Consider the following 13,458-nt stretch of genomic DNA (forward strand, 5'->3'; position numbering starts at 1 on the left):
TCTGTCAAAAAAAAAGCACACGCAGAGCTGTGTGGCTTTACAGCAGCTTTGTGAGGGTATTTCCAGTGTTTGACCAGCTGAGATTGAAATCCCATCGAAACCCATTAATTTCTGTTATGTATCCCTTTGGACCAGACTGTTTTGTTGTATAGTTTTAGCATTAGAAATTATGAATCTGTGGATCATGAAGTGTGGTTTAGTGCTGCCAGTTTTACAGGGATAGGGTAATGACCATGTATCTTGGGTGTTTGCAGTCTCCATGTATTTTCAAAATTCCTTCCATTAGGAATTCCCAGATATAATTAGGTGAAATTACTTTTTATAATCCCAGTTATTACTTTCATGCCAATGGGTACCTTTCCAATAAATTGTTCTGTTCAGTACAACTAGTTTCAGGGGTCTAGAGAACAATGTGAAATACAAAAACAATGCAAAACTAATTGCATTGTAGCAATCAGGAAGAATCCAGAACTCTTTTTTTCTGTACTCTTTTGGTTAAACCCTTTTTTAGTAATTATTGGACTGATTTATTTATCAATTGAAACAGATTATTTTCCATCAGTATTAGTGCTACTTAAGAATTAGAGAAACTCTGATTTCATATTCAAGAAGTTTAATCACTGGATTTCTTTACAAACAAAAGACATGGTTATAATACTTTTCGTTGGCTAAGTCTAAAGGTCAAAATTAGCAAGTTTTAAAGAAGAACTGCAGAGGCACACAGCAGAGCTTTTGTAGTAATCACAAATGAAAGACACAGTGCTGAATTAGTAGATATCATAGAGAATCTAATTTATAGCTACAACTTGGTATCTGTGACGGCAGCAGAGCAGTTTGCACAAGATTGAAATTTGGACAAGAGATGCAAAGAGCCAGCAGGTCGGTGAGGAAATACAGAATTGTGGCCAGGGGCCAGCAGCCAAATCCTACTGCAAAGGCGGCCCTTAACCACATTTTCACTATTATGACAACTGTGAAAACTCGAGTTGGTTTTGTTGTTGTTGAGACCTTGGCTTTGCTTTGCAACTGTGTGGCTTCAACCAAATAATAATTTTCAATGACTCTTTTGGGTTGTGCTTTTTGCGTGTGTGTGTTTTTAGCTGGAGGCCTCAGGGTATGAACTTGCTTTTAACTTCCAGATCTCTGATGGCAGTGACATCATCTCTTATTTTCTGCAGAAATGGGCTGCAACCCTTTGAGGCACGGACTGCTGGTGTAAAAGAAGGCATCTGCTACAGCATACAGGACCTTGCGTTCAAACTCTGGTCTAAGCTCCCTTGATTTCACACCCTGATGTTCCTCTTCTCTCTCTGTTTCAGGGTCTTTATGTCTTTGTGGTATATTTTATCCTGCACAACCAACTTTGCTGTCTGTGAAAGCAAGTTATACTGTAGACATGAATGGGCACACGACTCCGGGATCGGCTTTTTTCACACATGGCAGTGGTCTGCCAGCTGCAGGTGGAGAGATCAGCAAGTCCACTCAGAACCTCATCAGTGCTATGGAAGAGGTAACAGTGCTCTACAGTCATTATCTGGTGTATTGAAAATGGACATTTAAGCGGCAGTAGTGAAGTGTAATACACAGGAATGAGACACTAATTATTACAAGTTGCATTTGGGAGGGTGGATTATTATTTTTTTTTTCACTATAGAAGTTGTTATCTTTAGCGATATTCTTGGAACTTACAACTCCCTGGTAACATCCCACTAGCGAATTCCCCTACTTGAGTCTTCAGTTTGTTACAGAGGCTGATTAAAGTGTTGTCAAAAGTAGGTCATGAGAAATCAAAATATCTAGTTAATTCTTTCTGCTTACTATAGGTCTTAGCTGAGTTAAAACCTAAACGTTTTTCAGTTTCCAAAGTCATGCTGCTGCAAAATTTCTGGAAATGTTAATAGAATAGATGAAATTGAAATTGGAAAAGGAGGAGAGGAGAGGAGAGGAGAGGAGAGGAGAGGAGAGGAGAGGAGAGGAGAGGAGGAGAGGAGAGGAGAGGAGAGGAGGAGGAGAGTGAGAGGAGAGGAGAGGAGAGGAGAGGAGAGGAGAGGAGAGGAGAGGAGAGGAGAGGGAGAGGAGAGGAGAGGAGAGGAGAGGAGAGGGAGAGGAGAGGAGAGGAGAGGAGAGGAGAGGAGAGGAGAGAGGAGAGGAGAGGAGGAGGAGAGGAGAGGAGAGGAGAGGAGAGGAGAGGAGAGGAGAGGAGAGGGAGGAGAGGAGAGTGAGAGGGAGGAGAGGAGCGAGGGGAGAGAGAAGAGAGAGAAGAGAAGAGAAGAGAAGAGAAGAGGAAGAGAAGAGAAGAGAAGAGAAGAGAAGAGAAGAGAGGAAGAGAAGAGAGAGAGAAGAGAAGTGAAGAGAAGAGGAAGAGAAGAGAGAAGAAGAGAAGAGAAGAGAAGAGAAGAGAGGAGAGAAGAGAAGGCAGGAGAAAATTGTGAGGAGATGATTTTCAATCTACTTGTTGCTGGTGTTGAAGAATGCTAGCCAGTATCACTTTTCACTACACTGCAGTAAACCAAGGTGACTTTTGCTGCTTTGTACACATGCAGGTTGAGTAAAACTAGTTGCAAATTTTCCAGCTAAACAGTTTTTCCCTGAATTGAAATATTTCGAGGGACCTGTTAATTCTAGTAATAATTTTTGTGGAAAACAAGCTTCTCACCTGGCAGCAAGTTCTGCCCCTTTCTTCTACCCTGCTTCACACTGTAGGTTCATTAGGATTTAAAGATCCTCAGCTGCCTTCTGGCAGATCACTATAATTTATTCAACCTCTTAGCGTCTCACTTAAGGTGTTCCTGACTCTGCAGTTTAGAGGACGAGCACAGCTTCTCAACGCTATAAGTTACGGGGCTCCTGAGCAGTGAATGAGGAATAAACCAAGAAAACATATTTTGATTGTCCTAAAATTTATTTTTTTTTTTTTTTAGAGTTCACTATTTTGGCTTTTCATCACATCGAAGGAGGAGACAAATTTTCAAAATCACCTCTTTTCTCATGAACTGAAATTCTGGTTCTTTGTGCATCTCCACCTTAAACTCAAATGGCAGATGAACTATAGCAAAGCTGATACCAAAACTCTAGGGCTTTATACCATCAACAGAACCTTCAAAGACTGATAAATTACTTTAAAATATATTGTATTGGTAAACATGGGAAGCAGTGGGTTGACAACTGTAGATTGCATAATGGAATGTAATTGTGATTAGTGGTTACGGAAAGGAGAAGCAGGGTCCAGCAGAGGAAGAGACAGTGGTAAGAGAGGAGTGAGCTGGAACCTTTCATAGAATCATAGAATCCTAGAATCATCCAGGTTGGAAGAGACCCTTGGGATCATCGAGTCCAACCATCTACCCTACACTACAAAGTTCTTCCCTATATCATATCCCCCAACAGAAATAGCAATATTTTTTCAACTTTTTGAGATAGCTAGGAGAGTCATAAAAAACACAGGTTAAATTACTTGTAATCAAGTTACATATATATATATAATTATTATTATTATTTTAGGGAAAAAAAAAAGTCTACCTGATTCGCTATAGAAGTGACAGAATAGCTGGTTCCAAAATCTCTTGGTCTTAAGTTCGGCTCTGGTCATACTTTCCAGTTTCTGTACTACAGTTTTGATGTTTACTACATTTCTGTGTCTTTTTAACCTTTGCAGGTGCCTGCAGACTGGGAGAGGGCATCCTTGCAGCCTGCTAGTCAGGCTAGTGCTGCCTTTAAGCAGAGTCCACAAAATGGCAATGTTTTCCACCCTTCTGGAGGATTTAGTACCAGCTCATTGGTTGCTGATGAGGAATCACAGGAGTTTGATGACCTAATATTTGCTTTAAAGACTGGTGAGTGACTCTTCTCCTTGTTCCTCAAAGACTGTTATGTGTTCTTCACCATAACGGTGTCACCATTCCCTGAGATCCAAGTAATGAGATCCATTAATATAATCTGATTGCCAGTGAAAATCTGAAGTAGAATTGTTTTGCCTTGGATGGCTGTTGCATGAAAAATATTGTGCAGGCTGTCTAAAATAACAGAGAATGTTTCTGCAAAAACATGTTTTGGGTCATGCTGATAAGCAGACCTACAGAAAATAGCAGCAGTTTGGAGGCTCTGACATTTTTTCACAAGCACTTAAATGGCTAACTTTCTGCCTCTGGATGCGGGCTGGCTTGTCTTCTTTTCCTTTATTTTTCACATATGTAGAGTATATTCAATGTTTCATAGAATCATAGAATGGTTAGAGTTGGAAGGGACCTTAAAGAGCATCGAGTTCCAACCACCCCTGCCATGGGCAGGGACACCTCCCACTAGAGCAGGTTGCTCCAAGCCTGGCCTGGCCTTAAACACTTCCAGGGATGGGGCATCCACAACTTCCCCGGGCAATATATTTATTTTAGAGAGAGATATATATATGTCTGTGAAAAACAGCATAACTTCATAAAAATTTATTTTCCCAATAAGTGTAGGACAAAATAATTATACAAAGTAGATTTCGATCTGCAAAACGGTGTACACTGAAATAATAAACTGGATAGACTTCTGCCCAAACGCAAGAGCCAGCTGTGATGAGCTCACCGTGCTGCTGGAAGGCAGGAGCAGGGGAGGCCACTCAAGGTGCCCACACTCAAACTGCACCTGCAAAACAAAACATCTGTAATCAGATTCCCCTTAGAGTTCAAGTCTTAGAATTCAAGTCTTCAAAACCCCAGGCTTTTGCCCCCATTTAGGTATCACTTTTCTGCCTCCCCACCCACTCCACCAATGAAGCTTCAGGTTATTCAAATGAAGATATCAATAGATAGCCAGATGTGGTCACAGATGGCAGAAATGAAGTGAAACCCTATTCAATGATAGGTCAACATGGGAATGACTGATAAGATGACCAGGAAGGCAAAGGAGCACCACCTGATAAGACCTGACAGATGCTAACCCAAGCCCACCTTCTCTAGGCACCAGGTGAAAGACAAATGGACTGGCTTGGTAGTAGGAGGTCACCTGAACGTTCTTTGGGGATACCATCGAGCCTTGCAAGAGGCAACAGCGACATTACCCATGACATTAGCAGGTTAAGTGCTCTGGCACCAATAATTTCTGGAGTTTGTTCCCTTCAGTGACACCAAGGAAAACAGTCAAACTGGTTGGAAGACTGGGAATGCTGCTAGCAAAGGGCTAGTTTTATTCAGTATATTCATAATACTTTATCTCCTAAGCCAATTTCCATTGCAGAAAATTCTTCAAATTATGGAAATAATTGGATGATTAACTACTGGCCTAGTGCTAAAAAATACACATTTTTATGAAGATTGTCACAAAATCCATAACTTTTCTTGACATTTTGCAGACTACTTCTACTTTGTTATACAGTTAAAGATTTTGGGCAAGACCTTCAAATCTAGGTGTATAAGCTTACAGTTGCAAAGATTTTTTAAGTACCTAAGAAGGCAGTTTCTAGTTTTTTTACTCCTGCCTGAATATTTTGAAGGAAACCAGATCATTCATAGATAGTTAATAAGATATGAAGCCATTCACATTTAACACTCCCACCATCATACACAGTGTTTACTGCTTAAGCAGCTAAGTCGACATCATTTGGCCTATTTTCTGCAGTAAAATCTCTACCCACTGTGGAAGACTGAGTCTTAAATCATGAAGACCAATCTAGGAAACAGCAGTAGTTAAAACTCATGGTTAATATAATTCACAACAACTTTAGCATTTAATGGTTTTCTAATAAATCTTCAAGCTTCATCCTTAGTTAATAAGTTTTCAGTCCTTTTAAAGGAGGGAGGTCTAGAACCAAGCTTTTTATTATTTTGCCTAAATTTTATCATTGTTCTCTTTATTAGTGTATTATCTTTTGTTCTTATGAGGTTTTTGTATTAATGTGATTTGAAGCAGAGACCTCAGGCCACAGCTGGAAAAAAATATTTTTGTTGGTATTACTAATTCAAGAAATACCTGATCATTTTACCCCAGTGCTTATTGATGTGCCCAGATTGTGTCCCAGCAATGTTACAGAAGCAAAAAGGATGATTTCTAAGCCAAACCAGTTGTCCAATCTGGTTCCAGCCCCACACACAACACTTGAACAAGTCAAAATGAAGAGGTGGTGTTGAGGTTAGAATAGCTTAAACTACCAAAGTAAACGTTTACCAGCTATTGCCTTAGACACAAGCTGTAGCTCAACACAGTCTTTAATCCAAAAACTGTGAGCTTTGATGTAACTGAAAATTGTATCTGGTTTATAATTTTCCCCCAGAACTGCTCTCCAGTCCAGAGCAGTGCATGGCCAAGGAGTCAAGGTGCTCCTGATGGCATAAGGGAGGGAACCGCATGGAAGCAATATAAAGGGAGATGAGGAGGTGGAAAGTGGGGTTTGTTCTCTGTTTGGCCGTACAGGCTTACGCTGCTCAGGTATTCACTGATCTGGACTCTGATGAGAATTTTACGGTACAGTTAAGCTGTAGGCACTGAGAGAACCCCATCCCCTGGTCCTTCCTGGCAGCACTTTCTTCTTCCTCTCTTGCGTCGTTTCTCGTACTCACGTGAAACCACAACAACTCAGGTCAGAGACTTCTCCTTTCCCTCATCCTCTCCCCATCTCTCTCTCTCCCTCTCTCCTTCCCACTCCACATCAGTTGGGTACCCCTGGAGCACTGGTCCCAGCTCCAAGGAAGCAGTGGTCATCAGCAGCTGGAAGACCAGCACCTCTTCTCTAAATCAGCTAAAATCAACAGGCAGATGGGATGCCTTTTTGCCACCTTGCTCTTGTCTGTCTTTTGCCATAAGCGGTGCTTCTCAAACCTTTTTAGACCAGCCTCTATTTCAGTAGGCTGAGAATTCCTCATCTGGAGCGGACAAGACCCTGGGAGAGCAGGGAAAAGGTGCTTTGCACCACATTAGCTGTTTTTATCACTCCTCAACTGGGAGGTATGGCTTTTGGGTATAAAGGAAGACTAGAGATGCGTTGCTATTGCTTGAGCTTTACCTCTGATAAGCAGAAACAGAAACCTCCATTATCTGTTGTTACCTAAAACTGTCAATCTCTAACCAAACTCAGCCTTAGCTGTGCTAAAATATTAGCTCCCGCTCCGAAGGTTGGCAGAGGATCAGCACTGATTAGCAGAGGAATATGCAAAAATGTCTTTATGCCTCTTTGCACTTCATCTGTCCTTTCTGCTCATGTAGTTTGGAGCTGTCTGAAGGTTACTTTAATTTATGCTCGCTGTCTGTAGCCGCAAGGTTTAATCTTGGCAGCCAAGATCAGCGAGAATGAGTGTACAATCACAGCAGAGCCGAAATCTCGTTCCTCCCCCTGCCCCACCCTTGCACTGCAGCTGGAAGGATGTCTGATGCAGGTTAAAATAAATCAAACCAATCCCTCCCCCCCCTCCCCAACACACACACACACACACACACACACAAGCACAGATTTATTCTTTAACTTGCAGTGGTTTGGTAATTTGCCGTTCGTGGTGCAGCTCCGCAAATAGATGCGTTGGCACACTTGGCCTCATTGCTAAAGAAATGTGTGGTGGAACTATGCACTTAGCCCTTGGTTCCGTAATGATTAATGCCGGGCCTAATTACAGATTAACCTGAAATACGGACCGGGTCGGACGAAGGCAAACACGCTGAATTTCTAGCAAATTAGGTTGACAGCAGCATGCTGTTTTTTAGCCAGCTTTTCTGAGAGCTTTATGCAAGCTCTGCTGCACGTGGCCGTAGAATTTTTTGTTTGGTGCAAGAAATCCAAAAGCTGGACTTCTTATACCGTAAAGCCATGGCCTCTGAATGCCTTATCAGTTAATTCCTCCTTTCCATCAAACGTGTTCTTATCCATACAGAAATATATAGTTAGGACTCACTGTGCTCGCTGTATCACCTCATCTCTGACTCTGTGGGAATCTTTTGGAAGGCCAGCCAGATCCAAGGCAGTTTATGTGAAGGAAATTATAGAACAATTATGGTTGGGAAAAAAAAATTTAGGGACATGTCCTGCGTATTGATAAGTGCTAAAGCATTTTTTTTAATGTTTGTTAATTTGTATTAAATTATTTATTTCCTTATATTTCATTTATAGCTTTTATAATGAATCAAAGGCTTAGCTTCTACTGAGAAGGACAATTATTTACTAATTAGTTTTTGTTAATTGCACTAATTAACTTTAAAAGTGCTGTCATTTTGGTCTAGATCTCATTTATATTCTGATTTCTTGTGCGTGGTTTACATTGATAGACAATTTAATAAGACCATTGCCTTCCAGAGTGTCACAGAGTCATATCTTACAGCCATTGAGGGTAAAGCCCAATATAGCAAAATTCCCTAAGGACTTCTGCTCTGGTTAGGGCTGGGGAGTTAAAAAGGGAGCCAAGAGGATAGAAGTAGATGGAATCTGTACCAGAGCAGCTCGCTGTCCGTGAGCTTTGCTCGAAAGCATAAATACCATAAACGCACGAGAGCTTTCCTCATCTCTGAGCTTCCATCTGTATTCCCATCTCTGACAAATGCCCTTGTCCTCCCCCTTCTGTGGTGCACCACAAAACTGAAACGATTCCTCCCTTTGGGTGAGATGTGAATGCAAAACACAGTGGAGCCTTTGAGGGAGGCCCAAACCCCACCAGTCCTGACCCTCCCCTGTAGGAAGGTGCTTGCAAAGACCTTTATAGGTTGGAGTGGAGAACACCAGCCTAGCACACACCATACTTTCCAAGTATATATTGGATGGTATCAATGGAAGACGTTGCTACATCCATATCCAATGTATTTTTGCTCTTAATAGAGGCATATGTGATGAAACCTAAATAAATATTCTACATGGAGAATACCTGGGAAAAAAAAATCTACTATATAAGTGAAAAAACCTGCACAAATGCAGCTGTTACAATAATGATGCTATGTAAACCAACTCATAACTTTCAATGCAATACACCTAGGGGTTGCAAAGTCAGCATTTTTTTAAACCTTGTTGTTATTGCTGTAGGTGCCTGGTTTAAGAGTTAGGCATCTCATGTTGGGCATCTAGAACCAGAGGAAAACTTTGAAATTTCAAATTCTGAAAGGTGTTCAGTGCAACATCCTGGAGAGTGTCACAGACAAATTGTAGATGGTGGCCAAGTGCCAGATTCATGCCCAGCCTCATGAACGTAAGTCATTTCTGTTTTGGAGGGCTCACTTCACAGAGAAAAAAAAGGAAGGAAGGGTAGCTAGTTTGCGTACTCATTCAACTTCTCGTTTGTGATTGCTCACAAATATGCTATCTCCTGGCTGTTGAACATCACTGCATAATATCCAGGAAACACTTTTAGTCCAATCTGAACTTTATTCACAGATGTCTGCGTGTCTGTTGGTGTCGTTTCTGTAAAGTCAAAACCCTGAAAGAAGAACTAAAGCTGGTTCCTTTATCTTATTCATTGTTATCTAATACGTCTTACACATACAAGACGTGATTCATTCTGAAGATGGAAGTACTTACAAGATAAAAAGTGTCCCCAGAGATATAAGTACAGTAACAACAAAACAAACTCCGTCTCCCATAAAATGTTTTAGTGAAAGTCAGGGATATATCTGAATAAGCAGATGATAACAGCTGGTGTTCAAAGGCACTTAGGAATGCACTGATGAAATCCTTCAACCAGTAGATGTCACTGGAGGGATCTCGCTGGGCTAGCAAAGCCAGCTGTGACTTTTCAGTTTCTGGCTAGTCCTTTGATACAAAAAGAGAGGAAGAAAGGCCTCATTTTTCTGCGTTGTCGTCTTAAAATAGTTTCTTCACAAATTGGGGAAAAGTAATACTCCCTGCTGTGTAGCCATCATCCAACTCTAGCACCTCTAGGGGAGTACTTTTGGATGCTGTTTTGGATCTGCTTGTGTTTAAATTCGGCTCTAATCTGAGAACAAGCCGGACCTATGAACTCTGTGAAACTCCATTGTGTAAACAGACGTACCCTTCCCGCTCTGCCGACTGTTTGGTAGGCTGGTATCCTGGTTACATGTCAGCTCTCATGCCTAAAAAAGGATCAGCCCTTGCATAGTTTGTCTTTGCATCAGCAGCAGAACAAGGCCCTTGTAAACCCAAACTAGCCTCTTTCAGCCTCTGGTTTACCAAGTTCCTGATAAGAACCTCCGTAACAAAAGCAATCTCCTACTTTGCACAAAAAGATATTGGTGTCCAGTCTTTGTGTAGTGACCAGCACAAGATTCTTTAAGAAAGCCCATACTGAATAATTGCAGTATAGCCACCAGTAAGAAAAATAATCTTTCTAACCCAAACAGTCTGTGTTCACCTTAAAATCTGAACCCGTGATGATCACATTTATATGATATGATTTTAAACGTTTTCAATAATGTATTTTTTTTTTCCTTTTTGAAATTTTTACCCTCTTCAGGCTCAATACATGCTTTGAGTGCATTGATGCTACATGAGAAGTACTGGTTTGTTTCTCCATTCAAAGTATTTTATTTACTTCAACATTATTACCTTGTTCTTCCATCCCCAAATGGTAAATACAGCAGTCTGATTTATCTTCTCTATTACATTCATGTTTCCTTTCTAAAACAAACAGTTTTAGAGAAGATAAGGAAAAAAAAAAACCAAATAACTTGCTGATGCAATTGCTGTTTTTCCCAGGACTTTCAAGCAGCTTTTAGTTATTAGGACAATGATTCAATGAAAAGGTCAAATATGCATATAAATTTAAATCTGTAAGTATGGCTTAATCATCTTCAGTACACTTATAAACAAGTATTTTAATGATTCAGAGACTAATCTTCCTGTCTTCGTTATTATATCTCTGTACACTGATGGGTTTTTACTCTTGTCATACTCTGACAGTAATTGCTGGTCTCTCAAGAGCTTGGGTCACACAGACCCAAGAACAGGACTCATCTGGTAGATGTCAATGATGTCAGTGTGACCCAAACACCAACACCAGGTGTAAGCAGGATCTGTAGTGCAGAAATACCCACTTTTCACCCAGATGCGGTAGGGCTGGGTTCACACAGAGCTGCACCTGAGTTTAGCTGCTACCGGGACTATTCCCAGACCTCTGTGGGAAAGCCAGCCTAGTACTCCAGCTTCTTCTGCTCAGCTTCTCTGGAGCAAGCTCCATATTCAAAAATGCACCCTGACTTCCCACAGCAAAGGAGCATCCCACTGCTGCCCCCTTTTCCCTACTTCTTCTTTACTTGGGGGTATTCGAAGGAGGGGTACTATGGAAAAACTTAGTAAAAGTGGAGCAATAAGGGGCATAGAAAGTTTTGAGGTAACTCCAAAAAAGTAATGACCCTTATCTTGTCTTTCACCGTACAAGCCAGAGCCTGGAATGTCAGCTGAGGCAGAAATAAGAGATGCATTGTACAACTGATAGAAATTCCCGAAAATATTTTTTAGCACAAAAATGCAAATCACTGCCTCTCCCAGCATACCCCGTTCAGGGCTTTTTGAGCCAAATGTCATTCCTTTGCAACTCCCTGGAACTGTGTGTAGTTACAGATCTACTTCTGCCCAAAATGAGTAACTTGCCTAGTTATTTGTAAGTGACATTGCTGTAAGACCATGCCTGAAATTAGTCCGTCTTGAAATCACCATGCCTAATTACACTGGTGTGCAGTTCTTATCAAATTTAAAGCCCAAGTGCTCTAAACCCTGACAGGACCCATATATTTTTTTTTGGATTCTCTCTACAACTCAAAGAGAGGAGCTGAAAACGCACACAAGTTTATAGTTAGAACCGATATTCTGTGAAGAAGTGGTCTGAAAAAAATGCACATTTCATAAAAACTAGTGTAGGGTTATGTATCTTTATACTCAGCAACTCAAACCTCCCCCCCCCAAAAAAAAATAAAAAACCCAAACCTCCCAAAAACATGGAAGCAACAAGCTAGCAGAACTCCTGTGACAAAAGGATGGAGAAGGTGGCCTCCTGAGGTCTCTTCCAGATATGTTTTGGAAGTTTCCATGGGCCAAAGTCTAGTATTCGCTCACAGTAGAAGAAAAACACAATGCACCAGCTTGTGCCAAATGTGGGTTTAAAGAATATTTAGTCAGCATCTTTTCTCATGTTGAAATTACAATCCTATTAAAACAGCTGGAATTATAGTTTAACAGGGAAATTGTATCATTAAAAATCAATTCTTCATGAAGGAGTCCTTGGAAATACCAGACTGTAACAGCCAGACCACGAGCCCAGCCTAAGCCAGGCCTTGATTTATGCTCTTGTGATTTCAAGACAACCCCTGAATAGCTATTGTAGCATTTACTGAGACAAATAAAGTGACTGACAGTGGAATTATGAAAAAGCTTATCTGGATGGTACAAAACTTCTTATATTCACAAACTTGAACATAAGAAGTTCCACCTAAACATGAGGAGGAACTTCTTTCCTGTGAGGGTGGCAGAGCCCTGGAAGAGGCTGCCCAGAGAGGTGGTGGAGTCTCCATCTCTGGAGACATTCAAACCCCGCCTGGACATGTTCCTGTGCAACCTGCTCTGGGTGGACCTCCTTTGGAAGGGGGGTTGGATTAGATGATCTCCAGAGGTCCCTTCCAACCCCATATCATTCTGTGAAAACTACATCAGATAATGTCATAATCTGTGGATTTAGAATTGCAGACTAGTAAGAGGAAACTTGCCACATCGTTGTGGGGCAGGGAAGCATTTCAATAATCAGAATAAAGTGGAGTAGGATGCAAATATCACCTTTTTTTTTTTTTTTTTTTTCTTTTTTGGTGTGTCGGGATTTCATTCTCAGGGATTCTTTTGTTTGTTTCCCTCTTTCAGGTGCAGGTCTCAGCGTCAGCGATAACGAGTCTTGTCATGGCAGCCAGGACGGCGGCAGCATGGCTAACTCCCAGATTGTAGAGCTTAGAAGAATACCCATAGCAGACACTCACCTCTAACTCCACGGCTTGCTTGCTTTTTTTTGTTGTTTTTGTCTTGTTTTGGTTTGTTTTTTGTTTGTTTTGTTTTTTTTTTAATTCAAACTTCAGTATTTTTATATTTTTACTTCCTTTTTGCACTAAAACACAATACGAAACTGTGTAGTAGGAATGCCATGAGCTTTGCTGAGCGTTTAACAAGGAATGTTTGCTTGAGGTTTTGTATATCAGAAAATAAACTGTAAATTTTTTACAGTGGCTGAGCATCAATAGATACCATGGCAATAGGCCTAGATTTGTATCTTGTAGCTAGACGGTGACAATTTCACAAACTGTAGCTTTTTTAATTAACCTGTACGTGTAACACTGATTAATAAAAACAATAGAGTCCATTTGATACAAACACGGGTGTTATTTCTGCTCACTGCTTACGGAGCTGGAAGATGATGCAGAGACCCTCTTGGATGGCAAAGCTTTTTAACTTAAGTTGAGCTGTGCTCTTCTAACTGATTTTTGAGTACCCAAATCTGTGAACTTTACACATTCAGATAATTCTCAGTTTTGAGCCAAAGAGCTTGAAATTTAAAT

At 40.9% G+C, this 13,458-nt stretch overlaps 1 protein-coding gene across 1 annotated transcript in view; it reads left to right on the forward strand.

The window, feature by feature from the left end:
- Positions 1–12,891, forward strand: part of ADGRV1 (adhesion G protein-coupled receptor V1) — a 285,251-nt gene extending 272,360 nt beyond the window's left edge. The window contains 4 exon segments of the mRNA XM_074166892.1: positions 1,320–1,368; positions 1,371–1,510; positions 3,656–3,833; positions 12,773–12,891. Coding sequence (XP_074022993.1) covers positions 1,320–1,368; positions 1,371–1,510; positions 3,656–3,833; positions 12,773–12,891 — 486 coding nt within the window.
- Positions 12,892–13,458: the final 567 nt, after the last annotated feature.

Source organism: Numenius arquata, chromosome Z (genome assembly GCF_964106895.1).
Source record: "Numenius arquata chromosome Z, bNumArq3.hap1.1, whole genome shotgun sequence".
In the NCBI taxonomy this organism is placed as follows: domain Eukaryota; kingdom Metazoa; phylum Chordata; class Aves; order Charadriiformes; family Scolopacidae; genus Numenius; species Numenius arquata.